This window comes from Octopus sinensis, linkage group LG1 (genome assembly GCF_006345805.1).
Source record: "Octopus sinensis linkage group LG1, ASM634580v1, whole genome shotgun sequence".
In the NCBI taxonomy this organism is placed as follows: Eukaryota; Metazoa; Mollusca; class Cephalopoda; order Octopoda; family Octopodidae; genus Octopus; species Octopus sinensis.
Genome location: NC_042997.1, coordinates 75,839,404 through 75,856,893, shown reverse-complemented (window position 1 = coordinate 75,856,893; position 17,490 = coordinate 75,839,404). Strand labels below are relative to the sequence as shown.

The 17,490-nt window shown below is 35.7% G+C and overlaps 1 protein-coding gene across 2 annotated transcripts in view; it reads left to right on the top strand.

Annotated features, from left to right (window-relative positions):
* The window catches only part of LOC115210263 (ER degradation-enhancing alpha-mannosidase-like protein 3), a 413,751-nt gene that overhangs the window by 384,195 nt on the left and 12,066 nt on the right, over window positions 1–17,490 (top strand). For both annotated transcript variants that reach the window (XM_036501986.1, XM_029779124.2), the window contains exon 21: window positions 980–1,159. In XM_036501986.1, the coding sequence (XP_036357879.1) occupies window positions 980–1,159 (180 nt within the window). The remainder of the gene's footprint in view (window positions 1–979; window positions 1,160–17,490) is intronic.

Below are 17,490 nucleotides of genomic sequence, written 5' to 3'. Positions count from 1 at the left end.
ATCCAGCAAAAAAAAAAAACAAAGAATAAAAGAAATGGATACTGCAGGATGAAGGAGTGATTATAAAATGATAATGATGAGGATGGATGGCAGTAGCGAGGAAGAAGAAGAAGATGATGATGATTTATTTCACTGAACTACAGTCTGACCCAATGGTAACAATATTTTTGAAGAAGCTAGCAAGGGAGCCTCAGCAGCTTCACTTGACCTGCAAGAAATAGCAGTCAAATCTCTTTCAAATTGCAATCCTATCATCTTGAAAAGTTATACAATGCTCAAAAAAAGAAGTGGGTGAGAGGCATGAATTAAATACCTTTGATCTAAAGTTTGTTCTGTGAGGATGACTCTGGGCTAAAGAAAAAAATTATTTTCATTTGGAATGGTCTAATGTTTATAAGGCATCTATCGGATGCCTTATAAACATTTGAACAAACTTTTCAGTTTCTCCCTCTCACAAATTTCTTGAATTCAATGACTTGGAGTTGAACTGGCAGGGTGTTAGCTGCATTGATATCAAAAATCTTGAATGATTCATAAATGTTATGAGCACTGTCCCTTCTCTACTGACAACCTTATAAAAATCCATGTTATATCAGATATGGTAAAATTTATGTAGCCATAGATTAAATGAATTTAGTATTGCTTAGGTAATTGCAATGACTAAAAGTTAAACTACTTTTTTCAAAAGAAGAAATATTGAAAATTTAGCATGGTAGCATAGGATAAAATAAGTTAATGCTCAGTTATTATTCCTTCTCTAAATTTTATTTTATTATATAAATGATAATGTGTAAAATATGGAAATTTGGATTTGTTTTGACTCTCTGTATTCCTCCCTCTTTTTTGCATGAAAAACCTAATTTTGAAAAGTTTCTATAAATTACTGCTAAAGTGTTTATTAACATCATTATAAAATTTACTCTAATTCTTTTTACATGGAATATTAAAATTTTTTTCAAATTATCAAATTTGGTTCCAGACCATAATGAAGGTACAAGTAGTGAATCTTCTCCACTATTTGCAATGTCTGGTGATGGTCAACGAGATGTCAGTATCCCTTTTGTATTTCTATTCCACAAAGAAGGACAAAAATTATTGAAAGCACTGAGTGAAAATTATAGTCTGGAAGTACTGTTGGCTCTTGACTCAAGATCTTCAGGTTTGTATTTTATTCATATATACTTATATGTCATTTATTCATTTGTTCTGTGGCTAGTTATACATGCTAACATGGATTGAATAAATACATATCATTTAGTCATTTGTTTTACAGCCAAATGCCCTTCTTGTTGCTAACCCTTACTGTTTTTCAAAGAAAAGAATTCAGAAAATAGAGGGGTTTTTTTTTTGACAAGGAATGTCAACAAACAATTTTTTTTAGTTTAATGCTTTCATGCACAATATACAATATAAACATTCACACAGATGTACATATGCATATTCATTCATATTTACGTAAGCATATAGAGGATCTTTTCCTTTTGATGGACGGAATTTTCTAGTTAACTAAACAATTTGAAACTTCGTATACTGGTAGAATGTGTCAAAAGAAAACATTATTGTAAACAAAATTGAAAACAAAATTGTAATTTGTAAGTTTAACGTAGTTTAATTCTTCGAATTTTAACCAATGAAATGCCAGCATTTGAGCTGAAATCATTTGCTGCGTTATCGATATTGATAAACAAACATAGCAGACACACATATATTCAGATACATACACACGTACTCTTGCACACACACACACACACACACGCACTCTCTCTATCACTCTCTCTCTCTCTCTCAAACACATGCATATACATTTGCACAAGCACATAGTAATTAATATATAAGCGTACACACACATACAAACAGAGATATACATACACACACATATGCACACAAGCATACATACACATTCGTGAGTTCGCACTGGTGTCGATAGAATCGACTTAATACTTTTGTATCTCATGCTTTGTCCCCTCTGTGTTTTGCCCCTTGCCGCAACAAATTTACACAAAAGGTAAATAAACCAGAGGGGGGGATCAATGTTTCATCGTTTCGGGGTCGATAAATTAAGTACCAATTACGCACTGGTGTCGAGGATTTTTTTCCCAATTTATATCACAGCCTCTGACAAGCTGGGGCATCCTTTTATGAAAAAATATTTCGCAAATTTTTACAATACGACCCACACTCCACGTGCACTCTCTAGACCGATTTAGGCATATTATTGTTTTGTTTTTGTTGTTTCTGGCCCTTCAAAACCATGGGAGAAGCCTTTTCGGTAAAAAAAAATAAAGAAAATATTTAAAAAATATCGTTAATATTTTTATTGGGCGACGAAATTCATCGATTTAAGAGATATAGCTGTTATTTCTAGCACATGTCTCCTCCTTCCGCCTTTGTTTATCAATAGACAGAAGAGAGAAGGATGAATAACACGTGTGTGTGTGTGTGTGTGTGTGCTGTTTACGTTGCAACAGGATATTGTCTGAGTTTTTAGACGCAGCAAATGATTTCAGCTCAAATGCTGGCATTTCATTGGTTAAAATTCGAAGAATTAAAGTACGTTAAACTTACAAATTACAATTTTGTTTACAATAATGTTTTCTTTTGATACATTCTACCAGTATATGAAGTTTCAAATTGTTTAGTTAACTAGAAAATTCCGTCCATCAAAAGGAAAAGATCTCATATAGACATATATATATATACTCTTTTACTTGTTTCAGTCATTTGACTGCGGCCATGCTGGAGCACCGCCTTTAGTCGAGCAACTCGACCCCGGGACTTATTCTTTTTGTAAGCCCAGGACTTATGCTATCGGTCTCTTTTTGCCGAACCGCTAAGTGACGGGGACGTAAACACACCAGCATCGGTTGTCAAGCAATGCTAGGGGAACAAACACAGACACACAAACACACACACATACATATATATATGCATATATACGACAGGCTTCTTTCAGTTTCCGTCTACCAAATCCACTCACAAGGCATTGGTCGGCCCGGGGCTATAGCAGAAGACACTTGCCCAAGATGCCACGCAGTGGGACTGAACCCGGAACCATGTGGTTGGTTAGCAAGCTACTTACCACACAGCCACTCCTGCGCCTATATATATATATATATAAAATTAGAAAAAAAACACCTTTTATCAATTCAAAATAAACAATTAAATTACACCATCTAGAAAATTACATATAATAGAAAAATTTAAGTTAAAATAAAATGTCAAAGATTGTGTATTTTATTTAATTTTAAAGTATTTAATTATTTAAGTATTATTTTATTTTTCACTTATGTATATTTAGGATTTTCATATATATATATATATATTAATTAATTATTTTATTGTTCTAGTTTATTTTTAACCTGATGAGCGACTATATTTATATCAAAGTGATTTCTCTACTACTATAATCATTTCTTAAATATAGCCACGAAACACGTGTCGTTTTTCTACCTATTGTATACGTTTTTATTATTATTTTTTGCAATTTACTTAATCTTTGACATTTTATTGTTATTTTAATTTTAATTTTTCTATTATATGTCATTTTCTAGATGGTGTAATTTAATTGTTCATTTTGAATTGATAAAAGGTGGGGTTTTTTCTAATTTTTTATATATATATTATATTGTGTGAAATTTGATTTAGTATTTCTAAATTGAACTTTTTTCCTTGTAAGTTTGGATTTTATTCCCTCAAATAATAATTATTATATATATAGACATATATATATATCAAAGACACCATATGAGTGTTTAGTTTTTACTGAATGGCCTACACAAATGATTTGTTTATGGTGATCAAATGTATGTGCTGTACATTAGCTCACTCCCTCCATCAAATGAACATTAGCAGTGCAGGTGCACAAGTGTACTGCACATCAAATGTTGGAATGATTGCAGAGCACATGAAATGAAGTGTTTTAATGAAGAACAACACACCACTCAGTCCCAGAACTGAACCTATGATCTAGCAATCATAAGTACAACATCCAGACCAGTAGGCCACACACTTTTACAGATATTAATGTTTGTTTTTATGTTCAGTTATAGTAAAAACAATTTTTCATTAATCTAATTGTAGAGTACAAATTATTGTTTTTAAGCAAGAATGTTGTTGACAGTGACTTTGAAGTTTCACTCTGTTAAGCCATCATCAAACTTATTTAACTTATTTAAGAAAAAAAAAAAATATATATATATATACACACACACATATATATATATATTAAAATTTGCATGAGGAGTTATGAAGCAGGCAATTTAAACTGGTCGTGTTGCATACGTGCATATATATGTATGTATACATTCGTATATGTAGGTATTCATATGTTATATGTATATATATATATATGTATTTATGTTACTTTCTGCATATATTCCACTGATGAGGCAAAGCATTTCTTAATGCAAATCCAGAAATCCAGGATCTGGAATTATCCAGTAATTTTTTGCTAGTTTTATTTTGTCTTTTTGTCTTCTCTCCTTGTGGTGTATGAACATTTAATGTGGTTTTAGTCAGATTTTGGCTGCTATTTTCAGCATGGCAGTATCTCGTAGATACCCTAAATTAAAATTTTAATAATAATTATTACCTTTGAAGGTTTTTATTTCCATGCTGGCCACTTGATAAGATCGATATTTTATTTAAATTAACAATCTTATCCTTATATATATTATATATATATGTAATAGGCTTAACTTATTTAAGAAATATATATGTATATATAGCATGCCTCTATACAACATTTTTGTCATGTATGAAAAGGCTTTTTTGTGGTCAACAAATGCAAAGCTGAAATCTCTGGAAATGCAAGGAGCTGCTCAGGGATGCAAGCTCTAGAGGCACCAGTGATATAAGCTCTGCTATTGCCACCAGTAATAGTTCCAGCTGAGGTCATCAAACAAGGAGATACCATCTCTCTAAAGCACTTCACAGCATATCTAGAAATGATGATCAGAGACATTGACTAGACATGAATATGAATGGCAAACTAGTAACACATCTCCAATTTACAGATCTGCTGCAGACTATGCTGACTGAACTAGGCCATATGTCTTAAAATGAACTACAATCTGAAAATGTAGCCCAAAGCCAAATAGAGGTGGGAAATATTGAAATAGAAAAGGTAAAGGAGTACACAGTGGGGTACACAGTGAATATCTCATGTAAAATAAGGGTAGGATGGAAGGTGCTTACCTCAGTAACAGATATGCTCAAAAGTAAAGCTGGCCAAAACCCCACATGCCAGTCTCTTCAATAGCTCCATCCTACCTGTGCTCTTATACAAAAGTGAGACATGGGCTACTACAAAGAGGGGAGAACATTGATTGGCTACAATACAATGTTCCATCATAGGAATATCATTGCAAGGGCATATCCAAAATGAAATAATTTGAAAATGAAGTGGAGTGAATGACAGGATCATAGAATACTGAAAGCACAGGTTTTGTTAGGCCAGACATGTTGCAAGGTTCACAGACAAGTGGACCCATGAAAAAAGACCTTGGAAGTCTTTTGCAATGATGGGAAAATAATTAAGCAATTTGACCAAGAGGGAAAACAAAAGCATAATTAAGAAAGATACTTTAGTTGATACAGTGATATAGTATGTGGTTATAGGCACAGACATGTCTGTGTGGTACGAAGTTCACTTTACAACCACATGGTTTTATGTTTAGTCTTATTGCAAGTGTCTTCTACCATAACTCTGAGCCAACCAATGCCTTGTGAAGGAATTTGGTAGATGGATACTTCAGGAAGTCCACCATATCTTTATGTGTGTGATAGCACACATAAAAATGTGCATCAATGTTTATCTGTTCTACATTTGTCACCACTTAAATAAACAGTCCTGAAGTTTACACTCTTTGTTGACATTCTAATTGGTCACTCTATGCTTTTGAAGACCTGTGGAATAAAAATATCCCTTACTTGAAAAGCAAGAGTTGGTCAAAGAGCCTCCAGTCATGAAATCATACTTAAAATAAATGCTATCTACTCCTATGCCAACATGGAGAAAAACACATGTTAAAGTGAATGAAAAAATTTAATTTTATATCATATGATACAGATACACTGAGAGTGCTTTAGGAATAGCCGTTGTCCCTCATTACCATATTATCTCCTCTCCATGCACCACTTTACCCACTTTTGTGTAATATAGGATAGCACTTCATCACCCACTCCATCTTCCCCACCTTCCTCTCTTACTAACCCCCTGACTCTACTGTTTACTTCCTTTTATCCTCTTCTCCATTACCCTCTCTCAACAATAAACCTGTGTTACTCCAATAAATACTATCTTGGACACTGATGAACCAGCCAACCCATGTTAGAATGCAAGCAGACTGACTCATCCCATCACCATTACCACTCTATCTGCTGGCCCCGTCACACTATTTCCAAAGTTATCCTTCGCCTTCCCCTCTCCCTTGTCTGTTCCTTCTGTTATCCTCTCCATTACCATCTTCTCACAACAGTATACCTGTTCCATTGATCGCTTTTATAAGTGATTGTTAATCAATCTGAGCAACAATAACACAGGGCTTCTTTGAGCCCTTTAGTAATACTAATGACAAGGCAACTTCTGTTCTGCTAATACCATGAAAAAATGCACCTGTAAACTCTGTTTACATAGGAACCATACCAAAAATGATACATTGGAGCAAGATATAGATCTTCCAATGCATTGATTCCTGTCAAATCATCATACCCATGACAGTATGATAAATGGACATAAAATGATGATGATAATGATGCATGTATATATGTATGTATGTGTGTGTGTGTATATATATATCTATCTGTAATATAATATGTGACAATTATTCGGTTGTCATAATAAAACTCTGAGTTTCAGATGTCGGGGCGGAAACCTGCACCGGCATCTCATCAGTTACTGAGGCAATCAAAATATTTTGATTGCCTCGATAATTTTTCTCCATAGTAACTGCAGTGAATTTTCCTCTAGCAGTGGAAATGTCATAAACATATTTTAACTAACCTAAAGTTTATATATATATATATAGGCACAGGAGTGGCTGTGTGGTAAGTAGCTTGTTTACCAGCCACATGGTTCCGGGTTCAGTCCCACTGCGTGGCACCTTGGGTAAGTGTCTTCTACTATAGCCTCGGGCCGACCAAAGCCTTGTGAGTGGATTTGGTAGACGGAAACTGAAAGAAGCCCGTCGTATATATGTATATATATATATATGCGTGTGTGTCTGTGTTTGTCCCCCTAGCATTGTTTGACAACCGATGCTGGTGTGTTTATGTCCCCCTTACTTAGCGGTTCGGCAAAAGAGACCGATACAATAAGTACTGGGCTTACAAAAGAATAAGTCCCGGGGTCGAGTTGCTCGATTAAAGGCGGTGCTCCAGCATGGCCGCAGTCAAGTGACTGAAACAAGTAAAAGAGTAAAAGAGTATATATATATAATATATATAGTGAATTTTCCTCTAGCAGTGGAAATGTCATAAACATATTTTAACTAACCTAAAGTTTATATATATATATATATATATATATATAAACTTTAGCTTAGTTAAAATATGTTTATGACATTTCCACTGCTAGAGGAAAATTCACTGCAGTTACTATGGAGAAAAATTCTCTTATGGTAAAAAGGTATGAGAGCATTGTATCTCTCCATTCTTGTCAACTGTCAGATTCCCAGACATCAATGTTTCCAGCTCTTTAGCCCTTATCAGTGGGAAATACCAAAGAGAAGCAACTCTGTACAGACCTAATCAAAGCCATGGCTTTAACTAAAATACAGTCAACAATATTGATTGATTTGCACAGACATATCTTAACTAACCTAAAGTTCACTTATACCTAAACACTGCTCAGCACTGATATTACTGCAATTTTCATGATCTTGGCTTTATGTAAGCTAAAGCTGTGAAGAGAGAAATTACCAAATGTGTAATCAAACAAAGATTTCAATTTCAAATAAATTTTTGTTTGATTACTATTCTTTATACACAACATTGCATATTTTCCCCAAAAGAAAGTATACATAGATATTGGAGACTGTTCCTATACTACAGCAACTTACATGCAGCTGACCATGGGTGATGCAAACTTCTTGTAATTGTGGGTCAACAACTTTCAGTGTTTATCCCTGCAGTTTGTTGATCAATGTGACAAGACATTTTTTTTACTGAAAATTTTAAGTGCTTTAACTGAAATGGTATCCTAGAAATAAAAGTGTCTTCTGCTTGACATGAGATTGTAATGCAATGGTACCAGACTAATGCTTTTATTATTAATCTGGTACTTTTGCAAAGCTTATGCTGAACCAAATTACTTTGAAGCATTATAGGAGTTGTATTTGTAGGTTCCAAAGAATTTAGAAACTCTGTTGGATAGTTAACAACTTCATTTTAATAGATAACCATATGAACTGGAGAAAGCTATATTATTTGTGAGAAAACATAAAAAGTGCATTAAAAAGAAGATATAACAATATTGTTTGATTTAAATCATTTCTTTTCATTAAATTGTAATTTCATTGTCCATCTAAAACTACCTAAATCATGCTATTTTGTTTACATTGTTTTGAAGAAAATTATGAATTCTATAATCTAAGGGAGAAAATTTTAATAATTTATTTACATATATACATTACATATATATTTTATTAATAATAATTATTAATTGTCAATTTCATAATTAAATTCTGCACAAAATGCAAAATAAATGACAGCATTAAATTCTTCATAAAGAGCTAGTTATTACAAGCTGTTTTTAAGTTTATAAATTAAGATATTTGGTTTCCTGTTGTGAACAAACTTCCTCTTTGGTATATATAGATACATGTATGTACATGATGGGTTTCCATATAATTTCCTTCTATCAATTTTATTCACAAAGCATTGGTCAGCCCAAGTTTACACAGCAGACACTTGCCCTATGTACCATACATGTAAAACTTGAAAGTAGTGGTAAATAATTATGCTATGCTTATAAGTATATGTTTGTGTGTATTCCTGGAGTTCTATGATGCAACTGTTCTAACAATTTGCAATACTGTACAAACTCAATTATCTGAATCAGACAGGCAGGGAATATTTTGATCAGATAACTGATATGAAAATAAATCAATGTTACCATACCAAACATAATTACAAACAGAGAGGTTTTATTTCATTCAATCAAATATGTGGAAACACTGGATATTGTTGTAAATTTCATATGTTACTAATGATGTCATGTTACAACAATAATATGGAGACAAAAATTCTAGGAAACCTTAAATACATTTATGTACATGCACAATGAGTTCACAGGAAGACGCTGGGTTCATGTAAATAAGGTGTACTGAGTCGGTGGGTAATCGTTATTTTGCATAAATCATATCTAGACACTGTTGCTTGAGGTGCTTGTGTTTCTTTGTTTTTGCCAACAACATTTGTAGCCTGTTGTTGTTCTGTGACTATGTTCACAATCTGAGTATCTCTGTTCCGATTTCATTGTCGCAATTTACCCAAGTGTCAATCTCTTACCTTAAAAGAGGTTTTTTAATACCAGCTGATAGCAGTTATTAATAATTTCAGTAGTTACCACTTAATCAATGTCATGGCTCCAACTCACAAGACATTGTACCAACACACTGTGACTGTTGATAGCTTGATGCAGTCCCAGAGGTTTTATTTCATTCAATCAAATATGTGGAAACACTGGATATTGTTGTAAATTTCATATGTTACTAATGATGTCATGTTACAACAATAATATGGAGACAAAAATTCTAGGAAACCTTAAATACATTTATGTACATGCACAATGAGTTCACAGGAAGACGCTGGGTTCATGTAAATAAGGTGTACTGAGTCGGTGAGTAATCGTTATTTTGCATAAATCATATCTAGACACTGTTGCTTGAGGTGCTTGTGTTTCTTTGTTTTTGCCAACAACATTTGTAGCCTGTTGTTGTTCTGTGACTATGTTCACAATCTGAGTATCTCTGTTCCGATTTCATTGTCGCAATTTACCCAAGTGTCAATCTCTTACCTTAAAAGAGGTTTTTTAATACCAGCTGATAGCAGTTATTAATAATTTCAGTAGTTACCACTTAATCAATGTCATGGCTCCAACTCACAAGACATTGTACCAACACACTGTGACTGTTGATAGCTTGATGCAGTCCCAGGAATCAGCAATCATGACAACACATCTTTGACTGCAGCCAGCCTTCTCATCACCTACCACTCATGGTAAGCATGCAAGTTGGAGAGATTTCATTCTCACATGGAAATGATAGATAGGTCATTGTAAATACCAAAACCCTTCATAGTGATGCATATAACTGTATGCAGAAGGGATTAGATTCTTATAACATAAATGACAACTGAGAGATCCAACAAGATAACTTAAGGTCATAGACCAGATGTGTGGTTGGTGCATGGTCCAAATCAAAGATGATGTGGTAGTGGAATGACACTAGCAAATAAAGCAATTAAGAATATGAAGGTGGAGTAAGTTACTTGCCTATCTTAGATAGTCACTGAAATGTGCAAAATATATGATGAGATATGATACTTCATTGTTGATCACAAAATACAGGAAGCTATTATATCTGATGACTGGTGTAGCAGTGTCATTGTAAACTTCTACAAAAACAAAAAGGACACTCTATAAAGAGGAAATTACAGAGGTATCAAATTGCTGGATTGGTTCATGAAAGTCACAGGGATAGTAATAGCACAATTCATCGGAGATGGAATTAGTTAGATGAAATACAGTTCAGCTTCACACCCAAAGAGATACCTCAGATGCAATCTTCTGGGTAAGACAATTACAGGAGAAATACTTAGCTAAGTGTTGCATCTGGCATTCTTTGACAGTGTCACACTCTGCAATCTGGTGGTCTGTAAGGAAACAAGGTGTACATAAATGGCTTAATGACTCTTGGACACTATTCAAGCTGCATACAAAGGTGCAGTAAGTAAAGTGAAAGTCAAATATAGATTCAGCAATGAATTTGGTGTGAAGGTAGGGATCCATCAAGGCTCACTCCTATTCACCATAGTCCTACAGGCTATCACAGAGGAATTCAAGACTGACTTCTCAATGTAACTCCTATATACCGATGATCTGGTTCTTAAAGTTGAATTTATAATAAAATTAGAGATGAAATTTCAGACATGGAAGCAAAACCAGGAATCTAGGAGCCTTAAAGTAAGTTTAACAATGACTAAGAAGACAGGGCTTTGGTACTGTAAGGGAAATGGTTTTGCTTAATTTACAAATAGACTATGGACCACAGGTAGATTAGCAGAAAATGCATACATTGTCTGTGGCAGATGCACAGGATCAATATGCACTAAGAGCACACTGTAAATAAACTTCCTTAAATATCCAGTTGGTTTACTGAAAGTAGCTGATAACTTTTGTTTCCTAAGTGATACAACAGGAAGGTGGTTGCTCTAAAAGTATAAGAAAATTTAGAGAGCTACTGCCACTTCTGACAACAAAGGCCTTTTGTTTCAAAAGGGAAGACTAGACTGTACAATGCATAAGCATCATACAATCTCCCTTCTACTGCTATGTTGCATAGTAGTGAGATGTGAGCCTTGAATACAAGGGACTTGCAATGGCTAGAAAGAAATGAGGCATGTTCTGTTAACTGCGTAATGCTAATATACATGAATGCTTAAGTACAAATTAGCTGAGAGAAAAACTTGATGACTGCTGTATAAGGCAGTACCAAGCACTCCAAATTAGTGGAACCCACAGAATAGGATACTAAGAAACGCTTGGAATGAAGTGGGAAAGGCTTACATGAAGATGCGTCTCCTAGAGATGACAAATGATCATACTCTAATGCAAGGATAATGTTTAGAAGTGGCAATACTTGTACTTTGTCAGGCTTACATTTGCTGCTACTTCACTTTACATGCTTAATTCCCCACCTCTTACATATATTTATTGCTCACCCTATCTTCTCACCCATCTCATCATTTATAGCCTTCCATCTTTCATCTCATCTCCCAACTACTTATGTTGACTGCGCCATCCTCATCACTCTGTCCATTTGCTCTTCAGCAGACCTGTGTACTGGAGATTGCATTAAGCCACTGTCATCATCTTACCCCTCATCCAGTACATTTACTAAGCTGTTCTATCTGCTGCAAACCAGCCTTATTGCTACCCTTGCATATTCTTGCCTGTCACCTATATATAAATATATCCACTTGTCCACTTCTGTTAAAGTCTATCACATCCCTCCACCTCTGCTTACTCTTATCTAATACCCATCTCTCCCATTATGCACCTGCTTTTGCCAATCACTCCTCTCCTCGACTACCCCTACATGTCCTTGTTTTCTTTCTATCATACTCTTGTTTCTTCCACCCTCCTCCCACCCATTCTGTTCATTCATTTCAATTACCCTCCTCATTCACCTGTACAACTACACATGACCATAGTTTATTGAGTACTCAATCTTCATCTTTTATTGAAACGCTAAGTTACAGAGACATAAACACACAAACACCAGTTGTTAAGCAGTATGGAGGGGGGAGAGACAAACATGCATGCACACACACACATATATATATATACATCCGCACAACAGTTCCCATCTACAAAATTCATTCACAAGGCTTTGGTCAGCCCGAAGCTATAGTAAAAGACACTCAACCAAGGTACCACACAGTGGGACTGAACCCAGAACCATGTGGTTTGGAAGCAAGCTTCTTACCATGCAGCCACGTTTGCACCTATATCTCTATCCCCTTTTCTCTAATAACCATGCATGAATTTTCTGTCCTCATTGTTCCCTTTCCAAATTTACATTTATTGTATACAAAGTACATGCCACATCTACTGTTCCCACTGTACAGTGTTTGGCTAAATGAGGAGAGAGAGTGTAAGGTTATGAGGTTCCTCAATCTTGTCTTACTAAGGACCATTTAACCTCTCTAGTGTTGATACCACAAAAAAATGCATCTTCTACACTCTGTAAAGTGATTGGTGTTAGAAAAGGCATCCAGCCATTGAAACCAAGTCAAATGACATGAGTACCTAGTCTTTGGGAGCTGTAGCTCCCAATAGGTAGTAACTCAGATCATAACAAAGCGTCTGACCCATGCCTTTATTGAATGCAGATGTAAAATGATGATGATGATGCCAATGACAACATAAGCACATTACTTTTCATGAAATAATAATTTCATTTATTTATTTGAGAAGATAGGGCAGTCCTTTTTAGACTAGATTACTTAATGACTTGAGTTGCTTAATTTTATTTGTTGTATGGTAGATGAAGAGAAAATTTGATCATAGAAAGAATCCCAGAAATACAAAGTATTTAACAGAGGTGTTTGTACTGTGAGATACTTATTTACTATTTAAAGGACAATTGAGTGAATGAAGTTTAGGAAAGGAAATATAATGTTATCAAGATCTGAAAAGTAGAACCCATTGTAGTATAATAACAGAGGGAGATAGGACTGGTAGTTTGGAAATGTGAACATATGCTTAGTTACCAAGATTTGGATGCTGTCTCATATTGGCATATGTGTTGGGTGCAGTATTCTAATGCTAGAACAATACTCCACGAAGAAAACTTTTTGTAACCTGTTACAGGTTTTCAACTTTCAACTATAAAAACTCTGCACCCAGCCAATTTTGTTTTGATTTTAGTTATGCTCAGTATGTGTGATTTTCATTAAAAAAATCAACTGTGAATGTTTATTTTAGGTGCAGGCATGGCTGTGCAGGTAATAAGTTCACTTTGGAACCACATAGTTAGGATTGATCCCACTGCATAAAAGTTGTCAGCTGACATTCTTGCTAGATGTGGGTCAACCAGTACATTATGAGTGAACTTGGTAGACAGAAGCTGAGACAACTGTCATGTGCATGCAACATTCCTTACCTCCTATTAAATGTCTGCCATTTGTTAAATTCCAGCCTTATTCCCTACACTATTTGATTTATGTGTTCCTGTTAATAGAACTGACCCTTTCATTTTCACTGTACAGGTGTAGAAAAGGCTTAGGTAGAAACTCCATAAGATGTACCCAGTGTAAGCTATGGACACATAAGAGGTGCAGCAATATCAAAGGAAGGCTAACTGGGAAGATAGTTTTTGTATGTGGCAGATGCTCAGGAGCAATAAACACTGAAAATGGGCAAAGAACAGCTTCCGCCACATTCCAGGGATCCGTTACCTAGGTGACTAAGTAAGTAGCAGGGAGAGTGCACTGAAAGTGTAGCTGCTAGAATAAGAATAGCCTGGGCAAAGTTCAGAGAGCTCTTACCTCTACTGGTGACAAAGGGCCTCTCATTCAGAGTAAAAGATAGACTGTATGACACATGTGTACGAACAGCCATGCTACATGGCAGTGAAACATGGGCTGTAACTGCTGAGGACATGTGTAAGCTTGCAAGGAATGAAGCCAGTATGATCTGATGGATGTGTAATCTCAGTGTGCATACTTGACAGAGTGTAAGTACCTTAAAAGAAAAGATAGACCTAAGAAGCATCAGATGTAGTGAACAATAGAGACGACTGCGCTGGTATGGTCATGTGGTGAGAATGGATGAGGATAGCTGTGTGAAAAAGTGCCACACCCTAGCGGTTGAGGGAACCTGTGGAAGAGGAAGACCTGGGATGAAGTGGTGAAGCACGACCTTCGAACATTAGGCCTCACCAAGGCAATGACCAGTGACCGAGAATTTTGGAAATATGCTGTGCTTGAGAAGACCTGGCAAGCCGAGTGAGACCATAACCTTGTGGCCTAAGCCAGGGGTGTAACCAGCCCACTTATGCGTACTTTTCCTTCATTGGACACTGCTTGCGAAGACCTGTTGAGGCAAGTGAAATCGGAATCGAAATCAAATTCGATGACTGGCATCTGTGCTAGTGGAGAACTAAGAGCACCATCTGAGCGTGATCATTGCCAGAGTGGCTAACTGGCGTTCGTGCCAATGGCACGTAAAAAGCACCATTCAAGCATGATCGTTACCAGCATCTTGCAGGTGACATGTAAAAAAAAAACACGATTTTCCATGACCATTGCCAGTACCATCTGACTGGCTCTTGTGTTGGTGGCATGTAAAAGCACCCACTACACTCTAGGAGTGGTTGGCGTTAGGAAGGGCTGTAGAAACTCTGTCAAATCAAGATTGGAGCCTGGTGCAGCCATCTGGTTCGCCAGTCCTCAGTCAAATCGTCCAACCCATGCTAGCATGGGTTAAAAGATGATGATGATGTCATTGTTGTCATCGTCGCCACCGTTATCGTTAGTTTGGCTATAGTTTTTTATAATATTTTATATAATATTTCAGTATGTGATTTTGCTTAGAAATTCATTTTTGAGGAGTTGACAAAGAATTTAGAATGTTGCTATGCAACTCAAGTCCTGTATTTTATGTGTGTAACCAGGAAATAACTGTTTCCCACTCAAAAAATTTGAAGTAGGAATACAAGATACCCTCATCCCCACTAAATTATTGAATGGTCTTCAGTATCTCATTAATTCACTCAGTTCAATTATAGTAATGCCAGGAGGAAGCTAAGTGAAAATGATTTGGTACAGGATTACTTAGATCTGAGTGAGAAGAAAATGAAATCTGAGGCCAATGCATAAAGTTTGTAGTAAACGTTATGGAGTGAATTAAATAGTATCTTCTAGATAATTTTTGTCCAGCCGCTAAGCTAAGAAACTTCTCTAGTTTTTAATCATTCATTATTCTTTCAATTCATTTAATATGTATTACTAACATGCTAACATTTTTGAGTTAAAATAACTTCATAACCTGTAATTCATTACTTTCTCTAATAACTTCTAGAATTGTACCCCCTTAAATAGTTGACATAATTCTCATGTGTTTCCATCATTCTTTGCATCACTATTGCCCTTTGCTGCTATTTCGATTTTCTTTTGGCGAATCTAGCCATTTCTTCCATTTCACTATTGTCCTTTGCTGCTATTTTGATTTTCTTGTGGCAAAGCCAGCCACATATTTGACCACTTTTGGCTGTAGGTTATATAAAACCCCTCTTCACACATGGTTTCTCTGAAACCTTCTCATCTTGCTCTGCTATTTGACACCATCATATCATAACGCAATATGGCCGGCCGCTAAGCTCTAATAACTTCTAGAATTGTACCCCTTTAAATAGTTGACATAATTCTCATGTGTTTCTATCATTCTTTGCAATAGTGAACTATTGCACTTTGCTGCTATTTTGATTTTCTTGGGGCAGAGCTAACCATTTCTTCCATTTCTTATCCATGATGCACCCACCCTTTCCCACCACCAGTACTGGAAATCCCTTCTCTTATACCAGTAATCTCTTATACTGGTAGTCCCTTCTATTATACTGGTAATATTTTCCTTTATACCGAAAACTCCCACAGGGCTCTGACTCACTTCTGCACCAGAAGACCCACATACCTCCATCCCACCCTCCCTCCCTTCCAAACAATCTTCCTCTCACCCTTCTTCTCTCTCTCTCTCTCTCTCTCTCTCTCTCTTTACACACACACACACACACACATATATATATATATATAAATAAGATTTAGTTGAATTAGGTACTTAGATTGAGGTACCAAGTCAGTCCATTATTATCTGCACAGCTTGAAGTAAGGTGAATAAAGTGAAAATAAGTAACAGGATGTCAAGTATTAGTACAATACAACCATTTCAAGTTTCACAGGTGATCTAAATGACTAGGTACACTGGGTAGGTGCTGTAATGGATTACCAGGACTCTAAGCTGATAGCTGAGACAGGAGTTATGGAACTAATGTAGATTTCCGATATAGTGGATATATATTTGTTAAAGAGGACAACAAACACTATGGCGAGACAAACATCAAGAGTCATATATGTTATTAGAAAAATTTTAAGTCTTACAGCTGTTTCTGGGATATCCCAAAATATGGGATATTCTGTCATCAGAGACAAATAGGGAAAATATCCCAGAAACTGCTGTGAGACTTTAAATTTTTCTAATAATAATAACGTATATGACTTGAGACATTTGTCTCGCCTTAGCATTTGTTGTCCTCTTTAACAAATATATATACCGTATTTTCCACACTATAAGGCGCACCGGATTATAAAGCGCACCTTCAATGAATGGCCTATTTTAAAACTTTGTCCATATATAAGACGCACCGCATTATAAGGCGCATAGAATAGACGCTACAGTAGAGGCTGGGGTTACGTTATGCATCCATTAGATGGAGCTGTGCTGAAAGGAATGTCAACAAAACAGTTGGATAGGTCAGTCAAACTTTATTAATAGATTACAAACCAGCGTTCTGACAACTCCGTTCACTCCCAAAATGAATAAACAGCTGTTTTATTATTTTCCCCGAGGTAAAGTCAGTGACGTGGTATTTTGTTTATTTTTTAACAACAGCAAGGTATAACATGTAGTGCAACATTTAGATCACATAGTGGAGGGGAACTTTTCCTCGATTCAATAAACACGTAAAAAACAGTCTGATGCTGTTACAG